A 24,581-nucleotide genomic window follows, 5' to 3' on the forward strand; every position below is an offset into this window, starting at 1 on the left:
GTACTCTTAAATCTGGAGGCCATGCTGAGTAAATGGGGAAAGGCCAGAAGAAGAGCAAAGGGCCAGGATGATGGCCAAATTGCCATTTTGCCCTGGAATCACTGAGACTTGTCTGTGTTTGAAAGACTAGCCCAGTCTACCAAGAAAAGACAAAAGGGAAGATGAAAAAGAATCCTTTTATTTCCCCTATGTAACAAAAGGAGAAATGAGTCAGCATGTATTTGTAGCTATATTTTAATCTAAATAAACAATAAAAAGCTGTGATTGACAGCTGTTTGGGGACCTTGTCTCAATTTAACCCCTAGCTGACTGTGACACCAAAGAGCTGGAGCCCCAAGTCCTGGTTTATGATTCACAGCCTCAATGACAAAGCAGTGGATTTAATGAGCCAGGTAGACCAAACTCCTCCCACCCGAAGGATAAGGTGTATTAACAAAGGGGCTTTTTAGAACTAGAAACCAAAGAGCTCCTGGAGCCCTTGTTTAGAAACTCTAGAAAACGGAATTCTGTTGGGGAGAAAGAAAAGGCTTTTACTACAGCTTTATTCATTCAGAAAGAAAATAGATACCACGTCAAAGGGGAAATTCCCTTGGGTTTACAATGTGCAAGCATACCTAGGACCTAAAAATGTGAATCAAATATAACATCTTTTCTCTCTCTCTTAAAAAAAAAGCCACACACCCTCCTACCACACCCAAATGTACTTACTGATTGGAGAAATGTTTGCTAATAATCTTTTTTTAAAAAAAGAGAGAAGTGCCCCACGAATCCTGCTGGTGGGACTAGAAATACTCAGGGAGGCACCACCATTGTCCATTGGAAGGTCAGAACTGACTGGGATGGCCATCTGGGGGAGCTCCGGGCAGTGGAGGCTTGTTGACTTGCTGAGTTTCTTGCTGACTGTTCCCAGCCTCCAAGCTCACCAGGTGACCATTGATGACTCGAAGCTCTCTGACCACAGTGCTCAGATCTCCATGCAGTCTCCCAATAGCGTTTTTGATCTCCCCTAATAAAACCAGGATGGGTGTGTTGGCACCAGTTGCCTCAGGTAGCTGTTTGCTCACTAGGGAAGTAGGATCAGACACTGACGTCAGGCACTGTATATTCTGGGCCGGGAAGGTGACCCAGTTACCCCTGGCACCAGCAAGAGTTCGATCGTCTACAGACCTGGAACTATTAGGGAGGATGTTTAGCAGGTTAGCTGTGTCACTCTCATCTTCATCTGAAGATGCCAGGCAAGGGGCAAAGGGGCGATTAACCTTGACCTGCATCTCTTTAAAGAGAGCAGAGGAGGAGGAAGATCCATGGGATGAAGGCCTGAGGGAACGTCCACCGGAAGGCAGGGCTAAAAGATGAAGTGAATTTTCTGGAGTGACTAAGTCAGGGGATGAGACCGAGAAGGTGGAAAAAGATGAGGATGTTCCTTCAGAGATGGCCGAATCTAAAATAGATGTAAAATAAGAGAAAGATTGTGTAATATCCAAATGAGATTAATAGTTCAAATCATTTGTATAAACAAAGATAATGACAAGCAAATCACATTGAGCTTAATGTTTTAAATATACACAATTAATTAAACTTAAGTCAACCTAAAGTAGGACCTGAGAAAACCTACAGTTGGACAAAATATCTCTAACACCTAGAAAATTAAACAGAAATAGAATGGCTGATTCAGTGCTGTGATGGATTTTGCATGCCATCTATTTCAACCTCAACCTGAACTGGAATTCCATCCACAGCAAACCTAGAGAAATGATCAGACGTCGTCTACTGGAAGACAACCCCCAGGGCCAGGGAAGCAAGCTACTCCACTGCTTCTCAAGGCATCATCGTAGTAGTTGGTTGTTGTTGGTCGTTGTTGCTGTCAGTTGTCGCCTTCCTCTTTCTCTTCTTCCTTCTTCAAAACAACTCACACCTTCTGTCTTAGAAGCAATATGCAGAAGAGGTGACGAGGGCTAGGCAATTGAGATTGAGTGACTTGTCCAGGATCATAGAGCTAGGAAGTATCTGAGGTCCTATTTGAATCCAGGATCTCCCATCTCCATGCCTGGCATTCTACCTACTGATCCACCTAGCTGGCCTTTCACCCATTCTTCTTTAGGACAGCTCAAATTTGAAGGACACTTTTCCTTCCAGTAAGTCACCACTGCTCTAGTTATCTTTAGCTTTTCCTTCTAGGGTCAAACCCAACAAACCTAATTCTTCTTCCATAAGTCAATTCTTCAAACACATGAACAATACTCTCATGTCCCACTTACTTTTCTTTAGGCTGAAGACCCTCAGTTCTTTCATACAGTCCTCAAATGGCCTGGCCTCCATCTTGGTCACTCCCTTCTAACAGAATTAGTTTTATTTAGCCTATGCCACAAAGCATTCCTTTTCCCCCTTATGGACTCCTTTACCAGAATCATATTGATATTTATTAACAAACCATGTCTTTTGTACTTATTAGGTACAGAGGAAGACTGGCATAGGAGCTAGAGAGTGAGTCTTCAAACTACCCTGGCCTCTGTCCCTTCCCTCTTCTCTCCCTCATCCCAGAGCTGACAAGCAATTCCACTGGGATATACATATATTATCACTCAAAATCTATTTCCATATTATTCATTTTTATAATTGAGAAAGCTTTTAAAACCAAAATCCCAAATCATATACCCATATAAACACCTGATGAATGATAATATTTTTCCTCTGCAATTCTTCTCCAACAATTCTCTAGATGTGGATAGCATTCTTTCTTTCTCATAAGTCTCTCAGAGTTGTCCTGGATCACTGCATTGCTATTAGTAGCAAAGTCTATTTATTACATTTGATTGTCCCACATTATGACTGTTACTGTGTATAATGTTCTCCTGGTTCTGCTCATTTCACTTCACATCAGTTCATGGTGGTCTTCCCAGTTCTTATTTATTTATTTATTTAGTTAATTTAGAACATTATTCCTTGGTTACAATAATCACAATATTTCCCTCCCTCCCCTCCACCCACCCTTCCCGCAGCCAATATGCAATTTCATTGGGCATTACTTGTGTCCTTGATCAGAACCTATTTCCATGTTGTTGGTGTTTGCATTAGGATGTTCATTTAGAGTCTAAATCCCCAGCCATATCCCCTTGACCCATGTATTCAAGCACTTGTTTTTCTCTTCCCAGTTCTTATAGAAATCAAGCAGTTCATCATTCCTTACAGCACAATAGTATTCCATCACCGTTATATACCACAATTTGTCCAGCCATTCCTCAATCAATGGACACCCCCTCATTTTCCAATTTTTTGCCACAACAAAAGTAGTGGTATTGCTGGATCAAAAGACATGCATTCTTTTAAATCCCTTTGGGCACAGTTCCAAATTGCCCTCTAGAATGGACAGCCTACAATTTAGAGGGAGTTTCTTCACCTGGGAGTTCCTTTGAACAGAGAAATCCCAGGTTCTTCCCTACAGTACAAAGTACTGTGCTAATGGAGAATTTATGATTGGACCATGCCCATGTCCTGTGTATGACTTGGTCTGAGGTGGGGCAGGGGAAGTCTAGGAGAACCTGATGCATATAGAGATGGGCTAAGGGAAGGTCACAGGGAGGAAATGGCACTGGAGATGGGTTTAAAGGATGGGTAGGTTTTTAGCAAGAGGAAGGTAATGGAGGAAAAAGACCTTCTAGGCAGAGGCAAAGTGTAAGAAAAATGGAAAACGGGCTGGAAAGTATAGGATGTGACTAGTATAAGGCTGGAAAGGGATGATGGAGGCACAATTTTAAGGATAGATGTAAACTAAGAAGGCTAAGAAAGGTAAGTGACTTGCCCAGTCTCACAGCTAATGACTAGCTGAGATGGGATCAGGACTCCCAGCCCAGCAGTCTCTCTGCTTGGCCACATTGTCCATTTGGTTCCCACAGTCCCACAGCTTATTAGTATGTGGGTGGATCATGAATGGTCCAGTTTCACTGGGGCAAAAAGTTCATGGATGGGGATGGTCTGTGTGTGTGTGTGTGGTGGGGGGCAGTATCACCCAGAGCAGGCTGAGAAGCTGGACTTCCTTTAGCATCATAAAAAAAAAACAGAAAGTAAATGCATAAGGTGCCCTTGAAGTTTATTCACTCTGAGAGCTGTCACTATTTAAAGTTGGCATTGAAGGTAAGAAAACTCAAGAATTTAAAACAGAATACATCTTTGCCCAAAGACCACCATGGCAAAAATTAACTAACTAATAGTGAGAGTTTTACATTTTCCTTCTAAGGAGCAAATGCAGTGTGGTTCACAGCTCACCAAGACTGCAGTCCAACATGTTTTATCCCATATGTGCACTTATTTCTGGGAGACTCCAGGAACAGTACAAGAACAAAACAGACACATCCCTAAAATAACATGCAATTAAGCCTAAGAATGCCCCCAAAGGCCCTACTTCAAGGCCTCATCTTGGCTTGGAGTTGTCCCAAGGGCCCCTAGAAAGCATGCTCAAGTAGCCCAAGCACTGGTAGGTGCTTCCAGCTGGAAAGGCTTTGAGCCTGGTCCCAGCACACACAGTGCCTGTTGTCCAAAGATTACCCTGGATCTATAGAAGACTCTTCATTGCCAATGGGTTGGTTATTGGGAGATAATGAATTCTTTGGTTGTGACAAATCATGAAACAAAGAGAAAGAAATACAGCCAAGGTCTCAAACCTGAGTGGCCCTTTTCTGGCTCTGCACAGCTGATGTCAGACTGGTAGAAAATGGGGCAGAGGGAACTAAGAAACTTAGGTTTCCAGGTTGATAGCATATTCACTTCTGGCAGTCCTCTAAGATCTTGGCCCAGTGGCCAGTGGGTTGGCATGCCACCAGAAGATGAAAAACATATTCATATGGATATTCTTACTATAAACAAAGAAATGGAAGGATGGTTGTCCTATTGGATTCTCTTTGGAGAAGCTAGTCTTCTCCTAACCAAAGGCTTTTTCCTAGGCACTTAGATCATTTTATCTTGTGATACTCATGATGAACATAAGCAAAATGACCACTATCAAAATAATGACAGTGTAAGGGACAGAAAGCAAATGACTTGAAAAAAAACAAGATATATTATTACCCCAAAAGTTTGAGAGTATATCTGTAACACCAAACCCAAATGCCTCCTTTCTAACTTTTTTTTAAATCCTTACTTTCCTGTCTTAGAATCAATTGGTTCCAAGGAAGGAGAGGAGAGCAGTAAGTGCTAAGCAATGGGGGTTGAGTGGCTTGCCCAGGATCATACAGCTAAGTAAGTGTCTGAGGTCATATTTGAACCCAGGACCTCCTGTCCCTAGGCCTGGCTCTCAATCCACTGAGATACCTAGTTACTCTTTTCTTTTCTAACTTCTATAGAATCTCTATGAAAATGATCTACATAGATACTGAGAACATCCTTGAAAAACAGGTAAACTTTTTGTAAAAATTTTTCTATTATAGATGAGGAAAATTAATATTGAATTATTAATAATATTTCTATATGGAATCTTCCTTAAATTTAAGTTTTAAAAGCCAGTCTGTTTCCAAGCTAAAGTAATTTACTCTCAGGCTTGAAGTCATCTAACTGAGCTGGATCCTTTTGTCTTTTGATTAGAGGCAGAGTGAAACCTTCTCTTTCTTTATGTTTAAACAAGACCACCCTTCCTATGGCATTTGAAAGCAGGATAGGTCTGTGTTTCTCTAACTTAGTAAAGATCCACTTTCCCTGTGATGAAGTAAAGGAGGAAGAGCTGAAATCTTTCAGTTTACCTCCTCTTTTGAAATATCCACCAATGGGGACTGCCAGGGGAGGTACAAAGGATGAACTGTCAGTCCAATAAGAAAAAGGACATACCTCACTAAGAAAGAAATTATCAGAGCCTAAGGAGCACCTTTCATATAAGAAGCATACATAAAAGACCAATCTTTTGTAAAGAGATCACATGCCCCTATTAATAAATGCTATTTTTAGAGGAAATGGCCTCATATTATTTATTAGTTAAAATTCCAGGCACTCCAAAGAGCTACACAATTGACCTAAAGATAGGGAGAACTCAAGATCCCTCAGTGCTTATAATCTGATGGTTGTTAGGGGGAAAAAAGGCTTGTAAATTGATAATACAAGATGTGATCTCAAAGGTACACCTTCAACAAGATGTCTTTCAAATAAATGCTAATAGTCTACAAGTTCCCACAGAGAAAACGTTCAGGGACTACTGATTATTATGAAAAGAGTCATGAAACTGGGAGCTATATCTTCCCCCAAGTGTTCACTACTGTCTTAGAAGCTGTTCTCCAAAAAGTTCAAAGAGAATAGGGGTTCCCTAGAGATGGTGAGGTCCTCCAGAGGCTCTTGTTTGCAGAAGACATTGTCCTGATTGTTTCAAATCCCAGACTACAGAGCTTCCTTAGTGAGATGTGTGACCACCTGAAAGGGAATGCTTAATAATCCATACGAGAAAACTAAAATGGATGAAGAATATCTTTTGTCCAAATATGCTTTGCAGTTGGATGGGCCACCTACATTGATCATTAGATATTTTTTGGGCAGCAGCTACCTCAAATGGACAAAGACCTGGACCCAGAACTGAATAGGAGAAAAAAGGGGAGAGTGTATCACATCTGGGAAACTGATCTGACTTCAGCAATCCCAGGCGGCTCCCTGACTCAACAACTCACCTTCTCCACATAAATATTCTTCCAGTGATGGCTAAGGATCACCAATCCCCACAATAACATCAGATTTAATACCACATTTTCATTCTAAAGTGCTCTAGACTCTTAACAGACTGATACAATATAGGCTTGCTATCTTCTTTTTCTTTGTTTTATATACTTGAGCAAGGGATTGCATTTCAGCCATTCAACATATAAGAAACTTCATTGTTTAAAAACAAACAAACAAAAAAACCCAACCCTAGTCAGTAGGCCTGACCAAAAGCTAAAAGGCTTATTTTGGAAGACAGTGAGCTCCTCATCACTGAGCTGTACAAGCTGGAGTGTGATAAACCACATTTCAAGAATAACATTGAGGGGATTCCTATTCAGGTCAAGATTGGCACGTAGGAACTCTGATGATTCCATGAATCATGCAAGTACCAATCTTGATTTTTCCTATCATTTTAGTTAGGTTTATATATTTTTTCTTCTAAACTATATATTTGGATTATGCTATGCTAAGGAAAGTAATTCACCATCAGATGGGTTATGGATGGATGGCTAATCTCATTTTTATTTTTAAGTTGAATACCTATTAGTGATCTATGAGAGATGGTTAAAGGTCATATTCAGAATATATAATTTCTATATCTCTAATTCTGCATCAACTAAAGTCTTCTGGAGGAAAAGAGATATAAGGGGAAATACAAACTGATAATATTAAGAAAGCTGCAACATGGGTTAGGATAAAGTAGGAGAAATTCCTCAACACTTTCTTCCTATACTGCTAAACTAGTAGTGATCTCTCCCTTCTTAAGCTACTCGGGACACTCTTGGTCCATGTTCAATTTTTTATCTAGCATTGCAGTTATTTCTTGACGTACCTTTTCCTCTTCTTATGACTGTAAAGCCCAAGAGGGCAAGAGTGGGGTTATTTGTCATCTTTGTATCCTTAGTGCTTCACATAATACCTCCTGGGTAGTAGATGGTTTGTGTTTTTGTTTTTGGATTTATGTTGAATTTCATGGATTGAAGGAGAAAAATCAGAAGTGGGAAAGATGAAAGAATGAGAGAGAAGATGGGAGGTTAGCTAGCAATAACAATGTCCTATGAGGTCATTGGTTCCAAGTCAATTTAATAAAATACAGGTGGGAAGCCTCAAGGCTTCATGTTTAAATCAAACACAGATAATGTATTTTTAGAAGTAGAGTGAGATGGGCTAATATGTTTTGCGTGGGCGGGGGGAAGTTCTGGTATTTTTTAGAGATGAGATCTACTAGAAAGAAGAAAGCCAGGAGAGAATAGCTTTCAGTAATCCAAATATGAAATGATAGAGACCTGGGCCAGAAGTATATCCATGAGAATCCTGGGTTCAAAGAATCACACTTTTAGAACTAGAAGAGACCATAGAAATATCTAATCTAGGGATATCTAGGGGGCTCATTGGATAGAGCATTAGACCTGGAGACAGGAGGTCCTAGGTTTAAATCTGGCCTCAGATACTTTAGAGCTGTGTGATCCTGGGCAAGTCATTTTACGTCTATGGCCTAGCATGTAAGAGGCACTTCATAAATGTTCACACACTGATAAGGGGATGGAGAGCTTCCCTTGAAGCCCAGAAGATCTCAAGCCTCACCTCTGACACTGCTGTCAGTGGCTTGAGCAAGCTCAAAGACCTCTAAGTCATAGAAAGGAGCTGACCTGAAGTGATGAAGGGAGTTTCCTAAGCCAGGAAAATCATCATTCTGTTAAACGTGTTTTTGATCAAACTAATATTATCCAATGGCTCCTATTAGAACCAACTCTCTAAATATATATCATAGCTATTGTAGTTAAAGATGGTATGGCTATTTTATCCACGGATGTACATGGTATGACCCAAGGACTGGCATTGGTTTGTCTTTCAATGCTTCACATTTTCAACCACCATCCTGCTGGCTTGTGGTGGAGCAGCTGCTTACAAAAGTGTGTCACTGTTCACATTCTGCATCTTTGGCTTGTGGGCTGGATGTAAAAAACAAAAACAAAACCAAAACCATGACCCTCTTGGAGATGGACCATCCTAGGTTCAAATCTGGCCTCAGATTATGCCTAGCTGTGTGACCCGGGGCAAGTCACCCTCATTGCTTAGCCCTTATCACTCTTCTAACTTGGAACCAATACATAATATTGATTCTAAGACAGAAAGTTAAAGGTTTAAAAACAAAACAACCCCTACACTGGCTGCTGTCTACAAACACTGCACAATGGTGCTGGTTGCTTTATGATGTCTTTCAGTAAATCTTTTGCCCATCCTCTTTCTCTGCTCCTTGGCTTCCTCTGAGGCAGCCATGACCTCGGTATCTGTTGCCATCCATCTTCCTGTTCTTTAGGTTCTCTGTCCAGTATTCTGGCATAGGCCCTGCATTGCAAGATCAAGGCTGCTGGGATGGCTGCATTTTCATATTTCATCATGGGAATGAACCTTTGGCCACTTGGGGTTAAGAACTACTTATAGGGGATGCTGATAAAATTGTTCCAAAGGCCCAATGTGTCATCTCTGACAGATCTAAGTCTCACTGTCATAAGGGTCAGATCATGCTACAATTTTAGATTTCACATCCCAAATCATTTAAAGTACTGTGCTGTAAAAATGTAACTGTAAATGACTTTCCAAAAATGGGAATTGGTTCCAAATTTATGTTTAAAACTCCCACTAGTTCTAAATTCAATTCATGATTTATCTGAAGGCAGGAGGTCTCTTCACCAGCTGAACACCTTCAGAATTCTTCACTGTACAAGGCAGGGACAGCTTTTCATCCTTCAATCTATCTTCTGATTCCATCTTTCTGTTGACAGACAATAGCTGTTGTGTCAAGAAGTTATACACATAAGATCTAAAGTTCCTGATGATGTCTATGAATGGAAAATATCCCATTTGGAAACCTATCTTGGTTTGCCCATGTGTCACACTAGGATTGAGGACACTGTATAGAAAAGAAATAAGGTGCAAATCACCCTTTGTTTCATTTGGTTTAGGCCAAGCGTGGGGATGATAGATCTGATAATAGATTATAAGAGATGTATCAAAACTACTTCTTGAAGTGAGGAAGTGAGAAGAGTCCTGGATTCAGCATTAAAGGATTAGAGTTTGAATCCTGATTTTGTTCATTACTACCTATGTGCCAGTTTCTTCCCCTCTGGGCCTTGGTTTCCTATTCTAGGTGGACTGAGTGATCTCTGAGGTCATTTCGGATCCAATTCTATGAATCTACTTAATGTGACTATAAAAATGTGTTTTGGGGACTGCTGGATTTGAAAATTCACACTACTCCATGCTAGGAACTCTACAGATCAAAAAGTTGCTGGCAACATCTCCAGAGTGAGACCAACCTGTGGGATTTCCTAGAGGGCACAATAGATGGCTCCCTCTGGGGCTCCCCACAGTTCTTTTAAACCAGGCTGACCAGGGACGGGGCTCAGTGAGCTGGACTATTGTTGGCTCAACTATTTTCTGTCATTTCTTCACATTTCCTTTAGAGGATGTTCATTATTCCAATTCTGGTGACTTTTTGTATAAAAAAAAGGGAAAATGGCATGATTAATAGCTCCTTTTTGTGTCCCGTTCAGTTTCTTTCACTAGCAAAAGGTGAGGGGAAGAATAGCTTTAAAGAAAGACAATCCCTGCCAGCCAAAATATCCCTAGCAAAAAATGGGGCAGATGAGATAGGAACAAAGAGATGGGTCAAGGAGAATTTTCGCCAAGGTCCATCAAGAGTAGCATATAGGTCCATCAAGAGTAGCATATAACACTAATAGATTTTTTTCCCTCAAAGCTGATTAGAGAACAAATTCCCAGGACAGTTTAATCAACTTTAAATGTAACTTTATCTTCCCAGAACATTATGCAAGTTACCTACCATCCAAAGCAGCTTCTAAGACACCCCTAGCTCTTTTGTCTTTTTCCTTTTTAACATGAGAGGCAAGTTATCCTCGGCCTAAAAGTAGTATGAGATGCCAATAAATAAGTTGAAATCAAAACTGCAGAGCAGGAAAAGTGGACTACTGTATCTAGATAGAGCATTGAATACCTAAGGGTCAAACAGGATTCCTGCAACCAAGCTGAGGTGATCTCATCCAGGGAAAAGACCAAGAAAAATTGAGCTGCCCTAGCCCACCTTTTAATTTGAGACCTGTCAAATGAGAGTGAGTGTTAATTATTTGATTTGCAGAGTCCAAAGTGCCATCCATAGAACTTTTGTAACTGTAGGTGAAAACATGAACTGGAATCAAACTATGGAGGCATAAAAAGAGCTGGAGAGATGAGAAAACAGAACAGAAGGTAGAAGAAGACAAAGTAAGCAAAAGCCAATATGCTAAACAGGGCAAATACTCTAAGTATTTTCTATTCCAAGTCAAACGTGAATTCAGAAGAAGAGAGGGGAGAGATAATGGCCAAATATTTTTAGAATGTCTCATGGTAATCAATCTAGGGGTGTGATGAATTTCAATTTCCTTCTTTCTCTGTTCTTATTGGCGGGGCAAAGGGCAGGGATATTTTAATTTTTGCTATGATTTCTCACCAGCTGGAGTCTAGAGGTTTTTACTGAAAACTTGTGTGCTTTTCAAGAAGTGGTCAAAAAGACATTATCAAGGATATATGAGTGAAAAAGGGAATCAGGCTAGGCTGGACACATTGTGAAAATGAGAGATAATAGATGATCAGCCCAGGCAGCGGGTGGATATCCCACAAAACAAGAAGAGAATCATTGGGCAGATCCTCTATGGAGGGTTAGTGGGAAAGCATGAGCAAAAATGGCATAGGATGAGAGAGCCTCAAGGGGATGCAATTGGCACTAGCAGAGGGTGGTGCCCCTGCTGATGAAATCATGGGGGCGATATGAAGCTGGTGCATGTGCAAATGCTTGCTAAGATGGCGGCTCCATGAAAGGATGCCAGGAGACTGTTTCACAGAGAATCATATTGTCCTATAAGGGGAGCACCTTGAAGAGCCTGAAGCAGGCAGGGAGGTTCGGTTCCATTGGCTGGCCAAATATTGAAGCATTGAAGTTGATAAGACTTTTAGTGTTATGGACTGTTTGTGCAGCCTGGTGAAGCTTATTCTTTTTCAAAAGAATATTTTTAAGTGCAGAAAATACTTAGGATTGGGGGCAGCTGGGTAGCTCAGTGGATTGAGAACCAGGCCTAGAGACGGAAGGTCCTGGGTTCAAATCTGACCTCAGTCACTTCCCAGCTGTGTGACCCTGGGCAAGTCACTTAACCCCCATTGCCTAGCCCTTACCACTCTTCTGCCTTGGAGCCAATACTCAGTATTGACTCCAAGACGGAAGGTAAGGGCTTTAAAAAAAATACTTGGGATTACAATGGAAATGCCATTTTTTCCCCCCTCATTCAAGTTTATGGAACCCTCTGAAATCTTTCCATATACACCAGGCTAAAATTCCCAATCTAGAAGTCTTAAATCCTTGATCCAGAGCTAAAAAGGATCTCAAAGACAAACCCTCTAACTCTTTAGGTGAGGAAATTAAGGCTCCAGTAGGCTAAATAACCCAAGGGTACTCAAGTAAGCAGTGGAGTTAAGATTTGACACCAACACGTTGACTCCAGAAACAATGCTTTTTGTCTCACTGCCTCCCTAGCCAATTCCCCCTTAACTTCTTTTCTTTTCCTTTCACCCTTACCTTCCATCTCAGAATCAATATCATGTATTGGTTCCAAGGCAGAAGAGCAGTATGGTTTAGGCAATGGGGGTCAAGTGACTTGCCCAGGGTCACACAGCTGGGAAGTGTCTGAGGCCAGATTTGAACCTAGGACTTCCCATCTCTAGGCTTGGCTCTCCATCCACTGAGCCACCCAGCTGCCCCTATGTACGCTTTTAATGAAAAAAAAAAAGCAAGCTTTCATGGTTAATGTTGTCATAATCAAAGGAAGAAGGAGGCATCTGCCTCTGAGGCAAAGGAGGAAGCAAGAAGCATGCTCACCATGCATTTTCCAGGGAAGGATCCTATCCTAACAAGATTCTCTAAAATAGCTGTGAAATAGTGATTGCATAACCCCTTGGAGCTCTGGCACTCCCCAGAGGGTTGCAAGGGAACCAGATAGGGAAAGACTATCATAGCTCTCTTGAATTTAACCAGCCTGTACCCAATATGAGTGCAAAGAAGAAACCAGTTGCTGCAAACCAGATCCCAGTGAGCCCTGTGTGCTTATACTTTGAGAGGTAATGGCCTCTGACTGATCCTTACTCTATCAGTCTGAAAGCACCCTGACTTACCAAGTGTTCCCCCAATCAGTAATGATTCTGAGCCTCTTGGCAAGGCCAGGATGGCTGAACAGGGGGACTGCAATTAATCAGAAAGCATTTACTATGTGATAGGTACTGTGTTAGATACCAGGAACATAAACTGAAAAAAAAAAAAACAGTCCCTGCCCTCAGGGTGTGTACATTCTAATGACCATAGCATCCCTACAAACCCTACTAGTTCAGTTATTTCAGTCCTGTCCCAACTCTTTGTGACCTTATTTGGGATTTTCTCAGCAAAGATATTGAAAGGGCTTCCCATTTCTGTCTCCATCTCATTTTAGATGGAAACTGAGTCAGAGTTAAATGACTTGCCTAGTAAGTGTCTGAAGACAAATTTGAACTCGGGTCTTCCTGACTCTAGGCTCAGCATTTGGTCCACTGTACCACCTAGTCATTCAACCCTTAAGGAGCTGACCCCTTGCTCTGTGGCCTTTTGGCATTGCATAATTTTTCTGATCCTAAACTTGTCCCTTCCTCTCTGTCTACTGAGCTGGACAAGCCCATTCAGTAGACTTCTTCTCTTAACTGCCTTTTTCCAAAATTTTTTAGCCCCATTTTAGCCCCATCCTAGCCCCGAGGAGGCTCTCAGCTGTTACAACTCATTAGTTTTCTCTAGCAATGGCCTGGCCCCTGGCCCCTGTCCCCCTTCCTGCTACCTAACATGGAGACCTGAAAAGGAAGACAAGTCGTCTATATTGGACTCAAGAGTTTCAGGGGTACAAGCTTCTTTTTCTGTTCTTTTTGGCATTAAGTTCAGAATAAAAATTAATTAAAAGGAAACTGCATCTGCCCGGGTTCTACTTGAGTGTTTTTACAGATTGTCTGTGATTCTGCCTTCAACACACCTTCAGCACCCTAGCAGAGCTCCTTCTCCCTTTTATCCCTGATTCCCCAAGCTGCAGATGCCTTAAAAAACCTGCCCAGGGACTCAATATACAGACAGGTCTTCCTGGTGACAAAGTCAGCCCCTTGAATGTACTTTTTTTTTGTAATCCCATTGCTTAACTCCCAATAATCAGGTAATCCATGTTTGTTGATTGACTTTGATTGAGATAGCACTGACGGACAATGAGGTCTCAGTGAAGATGAGGGCAGAAAATCAAATTACAGCCCACCTGGGGAGTTCTACAGATCAGCATATAAGCTTATGACAAAGGGCCAAGAGAGAAAGAGTCCCCAAAAGCCAGGGAGAGTAGATGGATTAAAGGCAGCAATTTCTGGCTAAACTAGAGAGCAAGGAAAACAGGTCATAAATGTATTATTTGGCCCATAGCCTGAGAGGCAGCAGTGAGTTCTACGGAAAAGGGTAGCAGGATGATGGACCTCAGCTCAACGGTTGTTTCCCATATATAAGAGTTGGCTGACCTTGGGCAATTCTCTTAAACTCTCTGGGCCTCAGTTTCCTCATTGGCAAAATGGGCATAAGAGTACTTACCTCCTAGGAGCATGAGGATCAAGTGATATAATCTACTAGAGCCTTTGCAAACCTTAAAGTACTGAATGAAGAGATTATGATGATGGTGATGATGATGATCTCAACAGAAAACAAATGGGGGAAAATTCAGTGAGATGAGCTGTTTGAACAAAAACAGAAAACGAAACCCTAAGATCATCAATTATGGTATTCAGGGTGGCTGAGTTCTCATGTCGACAATCATCTGTGTTTGGATGGATGGATATTACCTGTGTATATTTTCAACCTGAAAAACTCACATGAAGTATCTAATGTCCAGAATTCATGCCAGTACAGGGTTCTATATCCAATCTAACCCCAACAAGCATAAGAATATTGGGTGTTTTAGAGTTTTTTAGAACTTGGAAATAATCAAACAAAAGACAAAACTAAGCTACCAGCTCATACATTGATGTAACAGAATTCATACTTCCCAGAACATCTTTTCACCAATAAGTACTGCAATGCTACTCTGAATGGGCTGTTGAAGTCAGTAGTGTCCAAGCGATCACTTGATTAAGGAATATTTTTATTTCCCTAAAATATCTCTAGCAACAGTAAAATGAAAAGAAATACAAAAGCAAAATATTTATAACAAGTAGTTTTTTGATCCTTCATTTCTCTTCAACTTCAGACTAGCTCATGACTCTCCAGACCACTCCTCCACCTCCACCCACAAGGGACTGACATCTCCCACTGGCAATGCCTCCTCCTCAGCAGCTTCTTCTTTTATTTTCTATTAAAAAAAAAAACAAACCTCTCACCTTCCATCTTGAAAACAATACTATGTACTGGTTCCAAGGCAGTAGAGCAGTAGGGGCTAGGCCATGGAGATTAAGTGACTTGCCCAGGGCCACAGGACCTCCAGTCTCTAGGCCTGGCTCTCAATCCACTGAGTTAACCAGCTGCCCCCTAAATATATATATATATATATATATTTTTTTTTTAAACCCTTACCTTCTGTCTTGGAATCAATACTGTGTATCAACTCCAAGGCAGAAGAGTGGTAAGGGCTAGGCCATGGGGGTCAAGTGACTTACCCAGGGTCACACAGCTGGAAAGTGTCTGAGGCCAGATTTGAACCCAGGACCTCCCGTCTCTAGGCCTGGCTCTCAATCCACTGAGCTACCCCCTAAATATATTTTATATTTCATTTTCTGTGCACTTGTTGAGAATGAATTACTTAAAGAGGATGACTGTTTAGTTTTTTGTCTCTACATCCCCAAAACTAGTACAGTACTTGTCCCATTCAATCATAGGCATTTAAAAATACTCATTAGATAAATAATACAAATCCAAGAATGGAAATATTTATTCCAATTAGTTTTAAAGAATTAGAGTCACATTTATGCCAAGCTGACAGTCATCCCAGAATGATCTCCCTCTGCTTTTCCATGGTCTCCGTGAAACAAGCATAGCACCAGGGCCAGAATCCTTTGGGCCAGTCCTACCTGAGAGCTCTGCAGGAGGCCCTCACATCTCTACAGCATGAGAAAAGCTAAATTGTCCACAAAACTAAAGCCCCATTTCACCATTATTCTGGTTCAATGCCAATCTTCTCCGAAAGGGGAATGGGGATAAGGCTTTCTTCTTCACTGGCTTTGTCATACCTAGTCTGTGGATTCCTTCATCCTTGATGCAGCAACTTTCATTATTTTTATTGATTTTTGGTCCATGCACAAGGCATTTAAAAGTTTTATATTCATATCAGTTGGTAAGCTTTATAACACTTGATTCATACCTCAAAATCAACAAAACTACTACTTGGACAACTGCACGAGCAAACAAACTGTACTGGCTCTAATTAAATAGTGGAAATAAAACCTAATTATACATTAAAGGGTATGCAGCTGATGGCCACAGGCCTGGAATGTAGATCTAGTCCTGGACTTTTCTCATTTCTAGACCATACTATGACCTCTTTTTTTCATGCTATGACCTTCTTGTAGGTTTTTAAGAAAGGAGAGGGAGAAAGGAAGAGATCTGTTCATGAGAGTCCAATTTTAAAATAACCAATGTAACACAGCAATCTGTACAAAGGGATTCTTTAAAAAAAAATACATACAAAATACCAGCTTTCTCTTACACAGCCAATAGCATCGAAGACCAGTGTCTAAGAGAAAACTCTTATTAACACTGATTGCTTTCTCATTTGGTCTACACTGCTGGGGCTCACAAACTGTGCTAATGCATTCTTCCTAAGTGCTTGCAGCCCATAGTAAATGGGTCATAGTACCTGAATGCAAAGGGCCAATTTCTTAGCTAAAAAATATTCCATGGCAAGCATGTACTTAAGAGAATAGGCTCCAGAGGAAGAGAGAAGAGAGAGTGAGAGGCAGAGACACAGACAGAGACAGAGACAAAGATGGGTATATACTTGCGTTTATTAGACTCACCATGTCTTGCAAAAGGGTTGAGATCTACACCCTCCATCTTAATGCTATTGGAGCTGAGATTTGGCAGCGGTGTCATATTAGTCTCCGAAAACTGTTTGGAAGAACTCTGTGTTGTTTTTGGATACTCCTTGCCATTTATGTTCTCCTTCAGAGTATCAATAGTTTTGAAGGAGGGAGACATATAGAGGGTTTCTACAGAAGCCTGGGATTTACGGAAAAAAGCCTGAGATCTTTGGAAGAAAGGATCTGATTTTGAGACCCTTAAGTTGGCATTGACAACTTCTTCTCTCCCCGATGGCCAAAGACCCTGCAAAGTTTCCAAGGCATCACAATTTTTCTGAGGCGAATGATGTTCTAGAGATTGCTGCATAGTGTTTTCCATTGCAAAATTTGATAAGGGGAGTCGGTCAATGCCCAAACTGTCTAGCCTCTTGCCCAAGCTCAAATTCGTATGCAGAGATGGACTTTTCCCCAAAGGAACAGGTACTGCATCTGGAAAATAACCAACAAGAATGATGGTTTGAGAATGAAAGCTGCCATGCTCTATTTCCTACCATAACAAGGATAATTCTATTGCCCTAAATGTAGTTTTCTAGCCTAGATGGGAATATTTCTAATTTTCCTGCTTATTATATAAATGATTATTACTATTCTTCACTTCTGTCTCCTGTCATTTTTGATTCAAGTTATTCTTGAATACACACAACACCATATCACTTTACAAGTGGGAATACTGAAACCCAGAAAAATGAAATGGCCCCTTTCCCATAGTGGTAGAGCCGGGGTCTGAACCAGTTGAAGACAGGAGATTCTAAAGAGAAAGACGCATTTGGATAATGAATAGCTAGATCAGAATAGCAGGTATAATACAACAGGAAGAATAGTCAAGAGAACCTATCATCATTCATAGGAGACAATATCCAAGAAAAAAGTCAGAAATAAAATCTACGACCTCAAAGATCTGTATACAAAAGTACAGCTCCTGAGTAATGAATAGAGTAAACTAGAGATCTGAATGACAAGAGGCAAATCTGACTTCATAGAGATCAGAACAACCTGACAGAATAAGATTCATAAGGAGAATATACCACATTCAAAGGGAACAGAATATATAAAAGAGAATGACTAGTGTTGTGCATTGAGGGTATATATGCATAGGAGCAAATTCAGGATTCTTAGGGTAGAAGATATAGTGGAGGGCACTTGGATGAGAATCAATGGTGAAGCAAAGTAGTTACAAAGATATAATACAAACCACTTGTACAGAAGGAAGCAGGAGATGAAGACTTGGGAAAACATATCACAAATCCAGTATGGGAGCATGATATTGTAGTGATGGGAGATTTCAATTATCTAAACATATGTTGGTGTTCTTTCTCTGCCAAAGGAAGAGAAACTAATAGATTTGTGACTTGCCATAATGATAATTTTGTTTCTCAAACAGCGAAGGAAGCCACAAGAGGAATAGCTATTCTGAGCCTTTTTCTTTTGGAAAAACAAAAACAAAAAAACAAAAACAAAAACAAATCCCAAACCTTACCTTCCATCTTAGAATCTAGACAATTGGGGTTGTGACTTGCCCTGGATCACAACAGCTAGGAAATGTCAGAGGCCAGATCTAATCTCAGACCTCTCATGTCCAGATCTTCTTTCTGTCTACTGAGACACCTAGCTTCCCCTGAACCTTATTCTTTCTTAATAAAGATATTTTATTTTACCAGTTATATGTAATATCAATTTTCCACATAAGTTTTCTGAAGTTATATAATCCAAATTGTCTCTCTCCCTTCCTTCCTTCCCTCCCTCTTCCTGGAGATAGTAAGCAATTTGATCCATATTGTTCTTTTTTGTAAGAGAATAAATATGTAAATGCAAAATCTCAAAATAAAAACCCAAATAAACTAAAGTGAAAAATAGTATGCTTTGATCTGTATTCCAACACCAACAGTTCTTTCTCTGGAGGTAGAGAGCATTCTTTGTCATTAATCTTCCAGAATTGTCCTGGGTTACTGCATTGCTGAAAGTAGCTGAGTCTTTCACAGTTCCACATCATTCCATAAAATTGCTGTTACTGCATACAATGTTCTCCTGGTTCTGCTTATTTCATTCTGCATCAGTTCACATAGGTCATTTCATCTTTTTCTAAAATCATCTTGTTCATTGTTTCTTACAACATAATAGTATTCCATCATCATCATGTACCACAATTTGTTCAGCCATTCCTCAATTGATGGACATTTCCTTAATTTCCAATTCTTCACCACTACAAAAAGAGTTGCTATAAATATTTTTGTACAAGTAGGTCCTTTTCCCACTTAAAAAAATCTCTTTGGAATATAGGCCTAGTAGTGGTATTATTGGATTGGAAATGGTATGCCCTCCAGAATGGTTGAATCAGTTCATAACTCCACCAACAATGCATTAGTTTCCTAATTTTGCTACATCCCCTCCAACATTTATCATTTTCTTTTCTGTCATATTGGTCAATCTGCTAGGTGTGAAGTGGCACCTCAGAGTTGTTTTAATTTTCATTTCTCTAATCAAGAGTGTAGCATACCAGGCATCTTAGCATCTTGGAAGTATGATTGATGTATTGATATTGTATCCTGTATATTCATTTACCAAACACATGGTCAGATCACTTGATGTTCATTGTATGGAAAGGGACAGTCCAAAGGATGGGCAAATTCCTGGGCTGGGCCTTGACAGCCACACTGCCCTGGCTCGGAGTACATTCATTTGCAAAGGGCAGGTTGAATTAATCTCCTCCTCTTTGATTCCGGCATTGTCAATGCTACCAATGTAAAAACCTATGTCATGTTATGTATTCGTTGATCACCGCCCAATCCACATTCCTAAAACCTCCAATAAATCCTGGGGAACAAGTGCGAATCTCTCTCTTACTTTCCTGAATCTTCTAACTGCTCTGTCCTATCTTTTCCTTCTGATCTCTCTTTCCTCGCAATGCTGTCGCCCCCCGCCCCCCATGCTTCCTATTAATGCTCGGACTCTCTTGTCCATAGGAGGCATTAAGGAGTCGTTACTTCCCACGTGTTTTCTTATTCCTCATGTTTCCCTTTAATTAATTATCCAAGGGAAATATTAAGGAGTTCATGCCACTCCCCATGTGTTTTAACTTGTTGTTTCTGAGTCTTTATTATTTGCCTATTTCCTTAGTCTCCCTTCTCCTTCTTGGGTTATCACCCACAGGTAAAAATATATAGGGACTGCAGGCCGGTCCTTATAAAGAGCAATTTAGGATTTTTTTCCCACATGTTTGTTGATAACTTTGATTTCTTCATTTGTAAACTTTAATTTCTTCATTTGTAAACTATTTTTTCGTATCCTTTGACCATTTGTAAATTGGGGAATGGCTTATATACTTATAAAATTGACTTTGTTCTCTATGTTTTTGAGAAATTAAGCCTTTATCAAAGAAATTTGTTAAAAATATTTTCCCCCAGTTTGATGTTTCCCTTCTAATCTTGGTTACATTGCATTTGTTTGTACAAAAAAATCTTTTAATTTAATATAGTAAAAATTATTCATTTTATATCTTTTAATGTTCTCTCTCTTGTTTGGTCATAAAACCTTCCCTTTTCCATGAATCTGCCAGGTAAACTATATTATGTTCCCCTAATTTACTTGTGGTATCATCCTTTATGTCTAAGTCTCATTTTGACCTTATTTTGATATAGGGTATGAGATATTGGTTTATACATAATTTCTGCCATCCTGTTTTCCAGTTTTCCCAGCAGTTTTTGTCAAATAGTGAGTTCTTATCTCAAAAACTGGAATCTTTGGTTGAACCTTATTCTTAAAAATAAGCAGGAGCTTAATGATGAAGTAAAAATTACTGGAGCTTTGGAGGCAAGTGACCACTCAATCACAGGGAGCAGGAAAACTGAGGATAGTTTGATGTGCATCCTTAATCCTGAGAGGGCCACATCTGAAGTGCTCAGTAGAAGCTGGCCCAAATGGAATGGGTAGCTCTCATAGATGAAATTCTGAAGATCTGAGCAGACATGCTGAAGAAGATGAAGAGGAGGTACTGTATAGATCAATGTGGATACTCAGGAAACTCAGATTTTTAAGATATATAGAGAAGGTGGAAGCAAGGGCCTCTATAATTTAGAATGAGTAAAAAAGGTTATTTCAATCCTATGGGAGCTAAGAGTGACCACAAATGCCAAGGACAACCAAAAAACAGGATTTTAAAATTTGTTTTAATAGTAATACAGAGCAAGAGAAAGCTTAAAGAATGAATAACACTGCTATTAATGACACACGAGAAGATAGCAATGAGGGACAATGTCACCTACTCTTATTTATTTGTTTTCTCTTCCAAGGAGAATTATCTTTGGACTGAGGAGGATACAACAAAATGGTTATCAGTAAGAATAAAATGAGTTGGGGGCAGCTGGGTAGCTCAGTGGATTGAGAACCAGGCCTGGAGATGGGAGGTGCTAGGTTCAAATCTGGCCTCAGACACTTCCCAGCTGTGTGACCCTGGGTACAATTCACCTGGCCCACTTAGAGGAACTACATCCAGAGTTCTGAAATAAGATATAGGTCTGATGCTGAGCCATTGTGGGGGATCCTGGGAAAATCTTTTCTCCTTACTGTAACAGCAAACTGGGAAAGAAGAAGTGGCAAGGAGATTCATCATGGTCTTTTAAGTGCACTGCTGTTCTGCTCTCTCAACAGTTTGGCTCTTACTCTGTAGTAAGCATACTGGAATGAGTTGCAGAATGTCTGTTACTAGCCCCAGATCAAGGGGCAGGCCCTTCACTTAGACACCATCATGACTTTCTGGAAGCAAGCTCCCAGGCTTTTCTACATGGACTAGTAGCAGGCACAGCATACTGGGCATGTTTGTTGGATGGCGTTCCTTTGGCCAGCTCTGTTTTCAGTAACTAAGGAAGGTAAAGGTGGAATGTTCATCAATGTGAGGATGGCACAGTCCAAGGGGGCAATAGGCTTTTCAAGCAAGGCCAAGCTAGCTCACAACATGGAATGAGAATTAATATCAATGCATGAAATGGCAAAGTCAAGATGAAAAAATATCTCCCCAGGCTAGAACAATGGCTTAAAACTTACCAACTGAAACCAAATGAGGATCAATAAAGAGTCCCTACCTGGGTTCCAAAAATTAGTTTCACAAACAAGAACTGAGGGATGTGTAGATAGAAAACAGCTACTGTAAAAAAGCTCCATGAGTTTAGAGTCAATAGCATAGCATGGCCCCCCAAATTATATCACAACCTTAAGCTTCCTTAAGAAAAAGCTACTTATTCAGTACCATCCCAATCAATTAAACTGCCAAAAAATCCTCTTACTGAGGTAGAAAAAAGTAATAAGACATGGAAAATATTTTTAAAATAAAATTATATTCAAAAAATAAGAAAATTCATTTGGAAGAACAAAAGATCAAGAATAGCAGAAGAATCAATGGAAAAATGTAAAAGAAAGAGGTTTATCAGTATCAGACTTTAAACTGTATTATAAAGCAGTAGTTATAAAACTATCTGGAACTGGCCAAGAAATATAAAGGTAAATCAGTGGGACAGAGCAGACATATAACAAATGGTAGTAAACGATTATGGTAACCTTGCATTTGACTACAACAACAACAATCTCAAACAGATCCTGGCTATTGATATAAGAAATCACTATTTTGGTAAAAAATTGCTGGGACAACTGGAAAGCAGTTTGGCAGAAACTATATATAGACCAAAATTTTATACCATTCACTAAGATAAGATCAAAATGGATACATGATCTAGAAATAAAAGGAGATATAAGGAAATTAGAAGAATGGGGAGCATATTACCTATCAGATTTATGGATAGGAGAGAAATTTATGAGTAAACAAGAGATGGAGAATATCGTGAGACATAAATGGATAATTTTATGGACATTAAATTGAAAAGGTTTTGTACAAATAAAACAAACCTTGCCAAGATTGGAAGGAAATCAGGAATAAAATTTTCATAGACAATCTCTCAGATAGAGGAGTCATATCTAAAATGTGTAGAGAATTTTATCAAATTATGGGAATAAGAGCTATTTCCCCAATTGATAAATGAGCAAAAGAATGGTTTTTAGATGAAGAGACCAAAGCCATATATAGGAACTTGAAAAAAATATTCTAAATTACCACTGATTAGAGAAATGCAAACAAAAACCATTCAGAGGTATCACTTCACATTCGTCAGATTGACTAAAATGACAAATATTGGAGGGAATGTGGAAAAACATGGACATTAATACATTGTTGATAGAAATGTGAACTGATTCAACCACTTTAGAGAACAATTTGGAATTATGCTCAGAGAGCTATAAATCTGTATATATTCTTAGAACACTGCTAAGTCTATTTCCTAGGAAGATCAGGGAAAAAGGAAAAGAACCTATATGTTCCAAAATATTTATAGTATTTTATTTATTTATTTATTGTTAAATTTATTATTATTATCATATTATTATTAAATATTTATTCATTGTGGAGGCAAAGAACTGTAAATTGAGGAGATGTTTGTCATCCCCATCCAATGGGGAATGTTGAAACAAATTATAGTATATGATTGTGATGGAATACTACTGTACCATAAGAAACAATGAGAACTACATGAACTACATAAGATAATGAAGAGTGAAATGAGTAAACCCAAGAGAACATTATCTACAGCTATGGATTTAATATTTGAAAAATAATTTGTGAATGTTCACCTCCAGAGAATGAATTGAAAAATGGAAACACAAAAGATATAATCTGTATAGACAAATCTGTTTACCCTCTATGTGGGTGGATGGGGCTGAATAAAAAAAAAAAAAACTTTTTTAAGGAAAAAATTGTGAAGGAATGAAGGGTCATAGTTCTGCTCTTCTCAATCAATCAATATTTATTAAGTTCCTACTATGTGCCAGGTTCTGTGCTAGGCCCTGAGAGATAAAAAAGAGGCAAAAGACAGTACCTGCCCTCAAGTTGTTTACAATCTGCTCTGTCCTTGTCAGGCCACTTCTAGAGTCCTATGCTCCCTCTAAGCTTAGGAATGAAGGAGAAACAACTTCAGTGCATAAAGGAGAAGGATCAGATAAAAGAACAAGGAGTGTTTATTCTGGAGAAGAAAGGATTTCAGGGAGTTAAGAGAGCTGGCTTTAAGAACTTGAATAGTCATCAGATGAAACAGGGATTGGACTTAGTCTGTTTAGCCCCAGAAAGCTAAACCAGGAAAAATGGGTCAAGCTGCAGTTAGATATAGGTTGTCTCTTTCAACTGAATGGAAGTTCCTTGATGGGTGCTAACATCATTCCCTTTTTGCTTCTGTCTCCTTAGCACCCAGCCAACATGATGAGACCATGAATAAAGTATTTCTTGATCTCTGAGAGAGAAGCCTTCCAACACTGAAAAGTCTCCCCAATGTAATGCAATGCCCCAGGAACTTGGGGCTTCCCCATTATTGGAGGCCTTCAAGCAGAGATTGGAAGAGTACTTTGGGGGAGACTAAAGAAGGGGAGGAGTTAGGCCAAGTACAGTTTGGGCAAGAGGAAGGGCTCCTCACTTGGGGTCCCGTAAACTTGTTTTAAAAAATATTGTAATGACAATAATAAAGTATGTTCCTTCTTATTCCTATTTATTTTATTTCATGAATTTTTAAAGACATTCAGAGAATGGCTCCATCCATAAGTTTACTCAAACTGCCCCAAAGGGGTTCAATGACACAAGAAAAGTCAAGAATCCCTAAACTAGATGACCCCAGAGATCCATTTGAACTCAGAAAGTTCATAAAGATAATTCTGCAAAGCCA

General features: G+C 39.7%; 1 protein-coding gene across 3 annotated transcripts in view; it reads right to left on the reverse strand.

Moving 5' to 3' along the window:
* Positions 1-525: 525 nt before the first annotated feature.
* The window catches only part of ENTHD1 (ENTH domain containing 1), a 133,711-nt gene continuing 109,655 nt past the window's right edge, over positions 526-24,581 (reverse strand). For all 3 annotated transcript variants that reach the window (XM_007503160.3, XM_007503161.3, XM_016425697.2), the window contains exons 6-7: positions 16,771-17,262; positions 526-1,441 (exon numbers count right to left, since the gene is read on the reverse strand). In XM_007503160.3, coding sequence (XP_007503222.2) covers positions 825-1,441; positions 16,771-17,262 — 1,109 coding nt within the window. In that variant the 3' untranslated portion in view covers positions 526-824. The remainder of the gene's footprint in view (positions 1,442-16,770; positions 17,263-24,581) is intronic.

The sequence above is a fragment of the Monodelphis domestica genome, chromosome 5 (genome assembly GCF_027887165.1).
Source record: "Monodelphis domestica isolate mMonDom1 chromosome 5, mMonDom1.pri, whole genome shotgun sequence".
Taxonomy (NCBI): Eukaryota; Metazoa; Chordata; class Mammalia; order Didelphimorphia; family Didelphidae; genus Monodelphis; species Monodelphis domestica.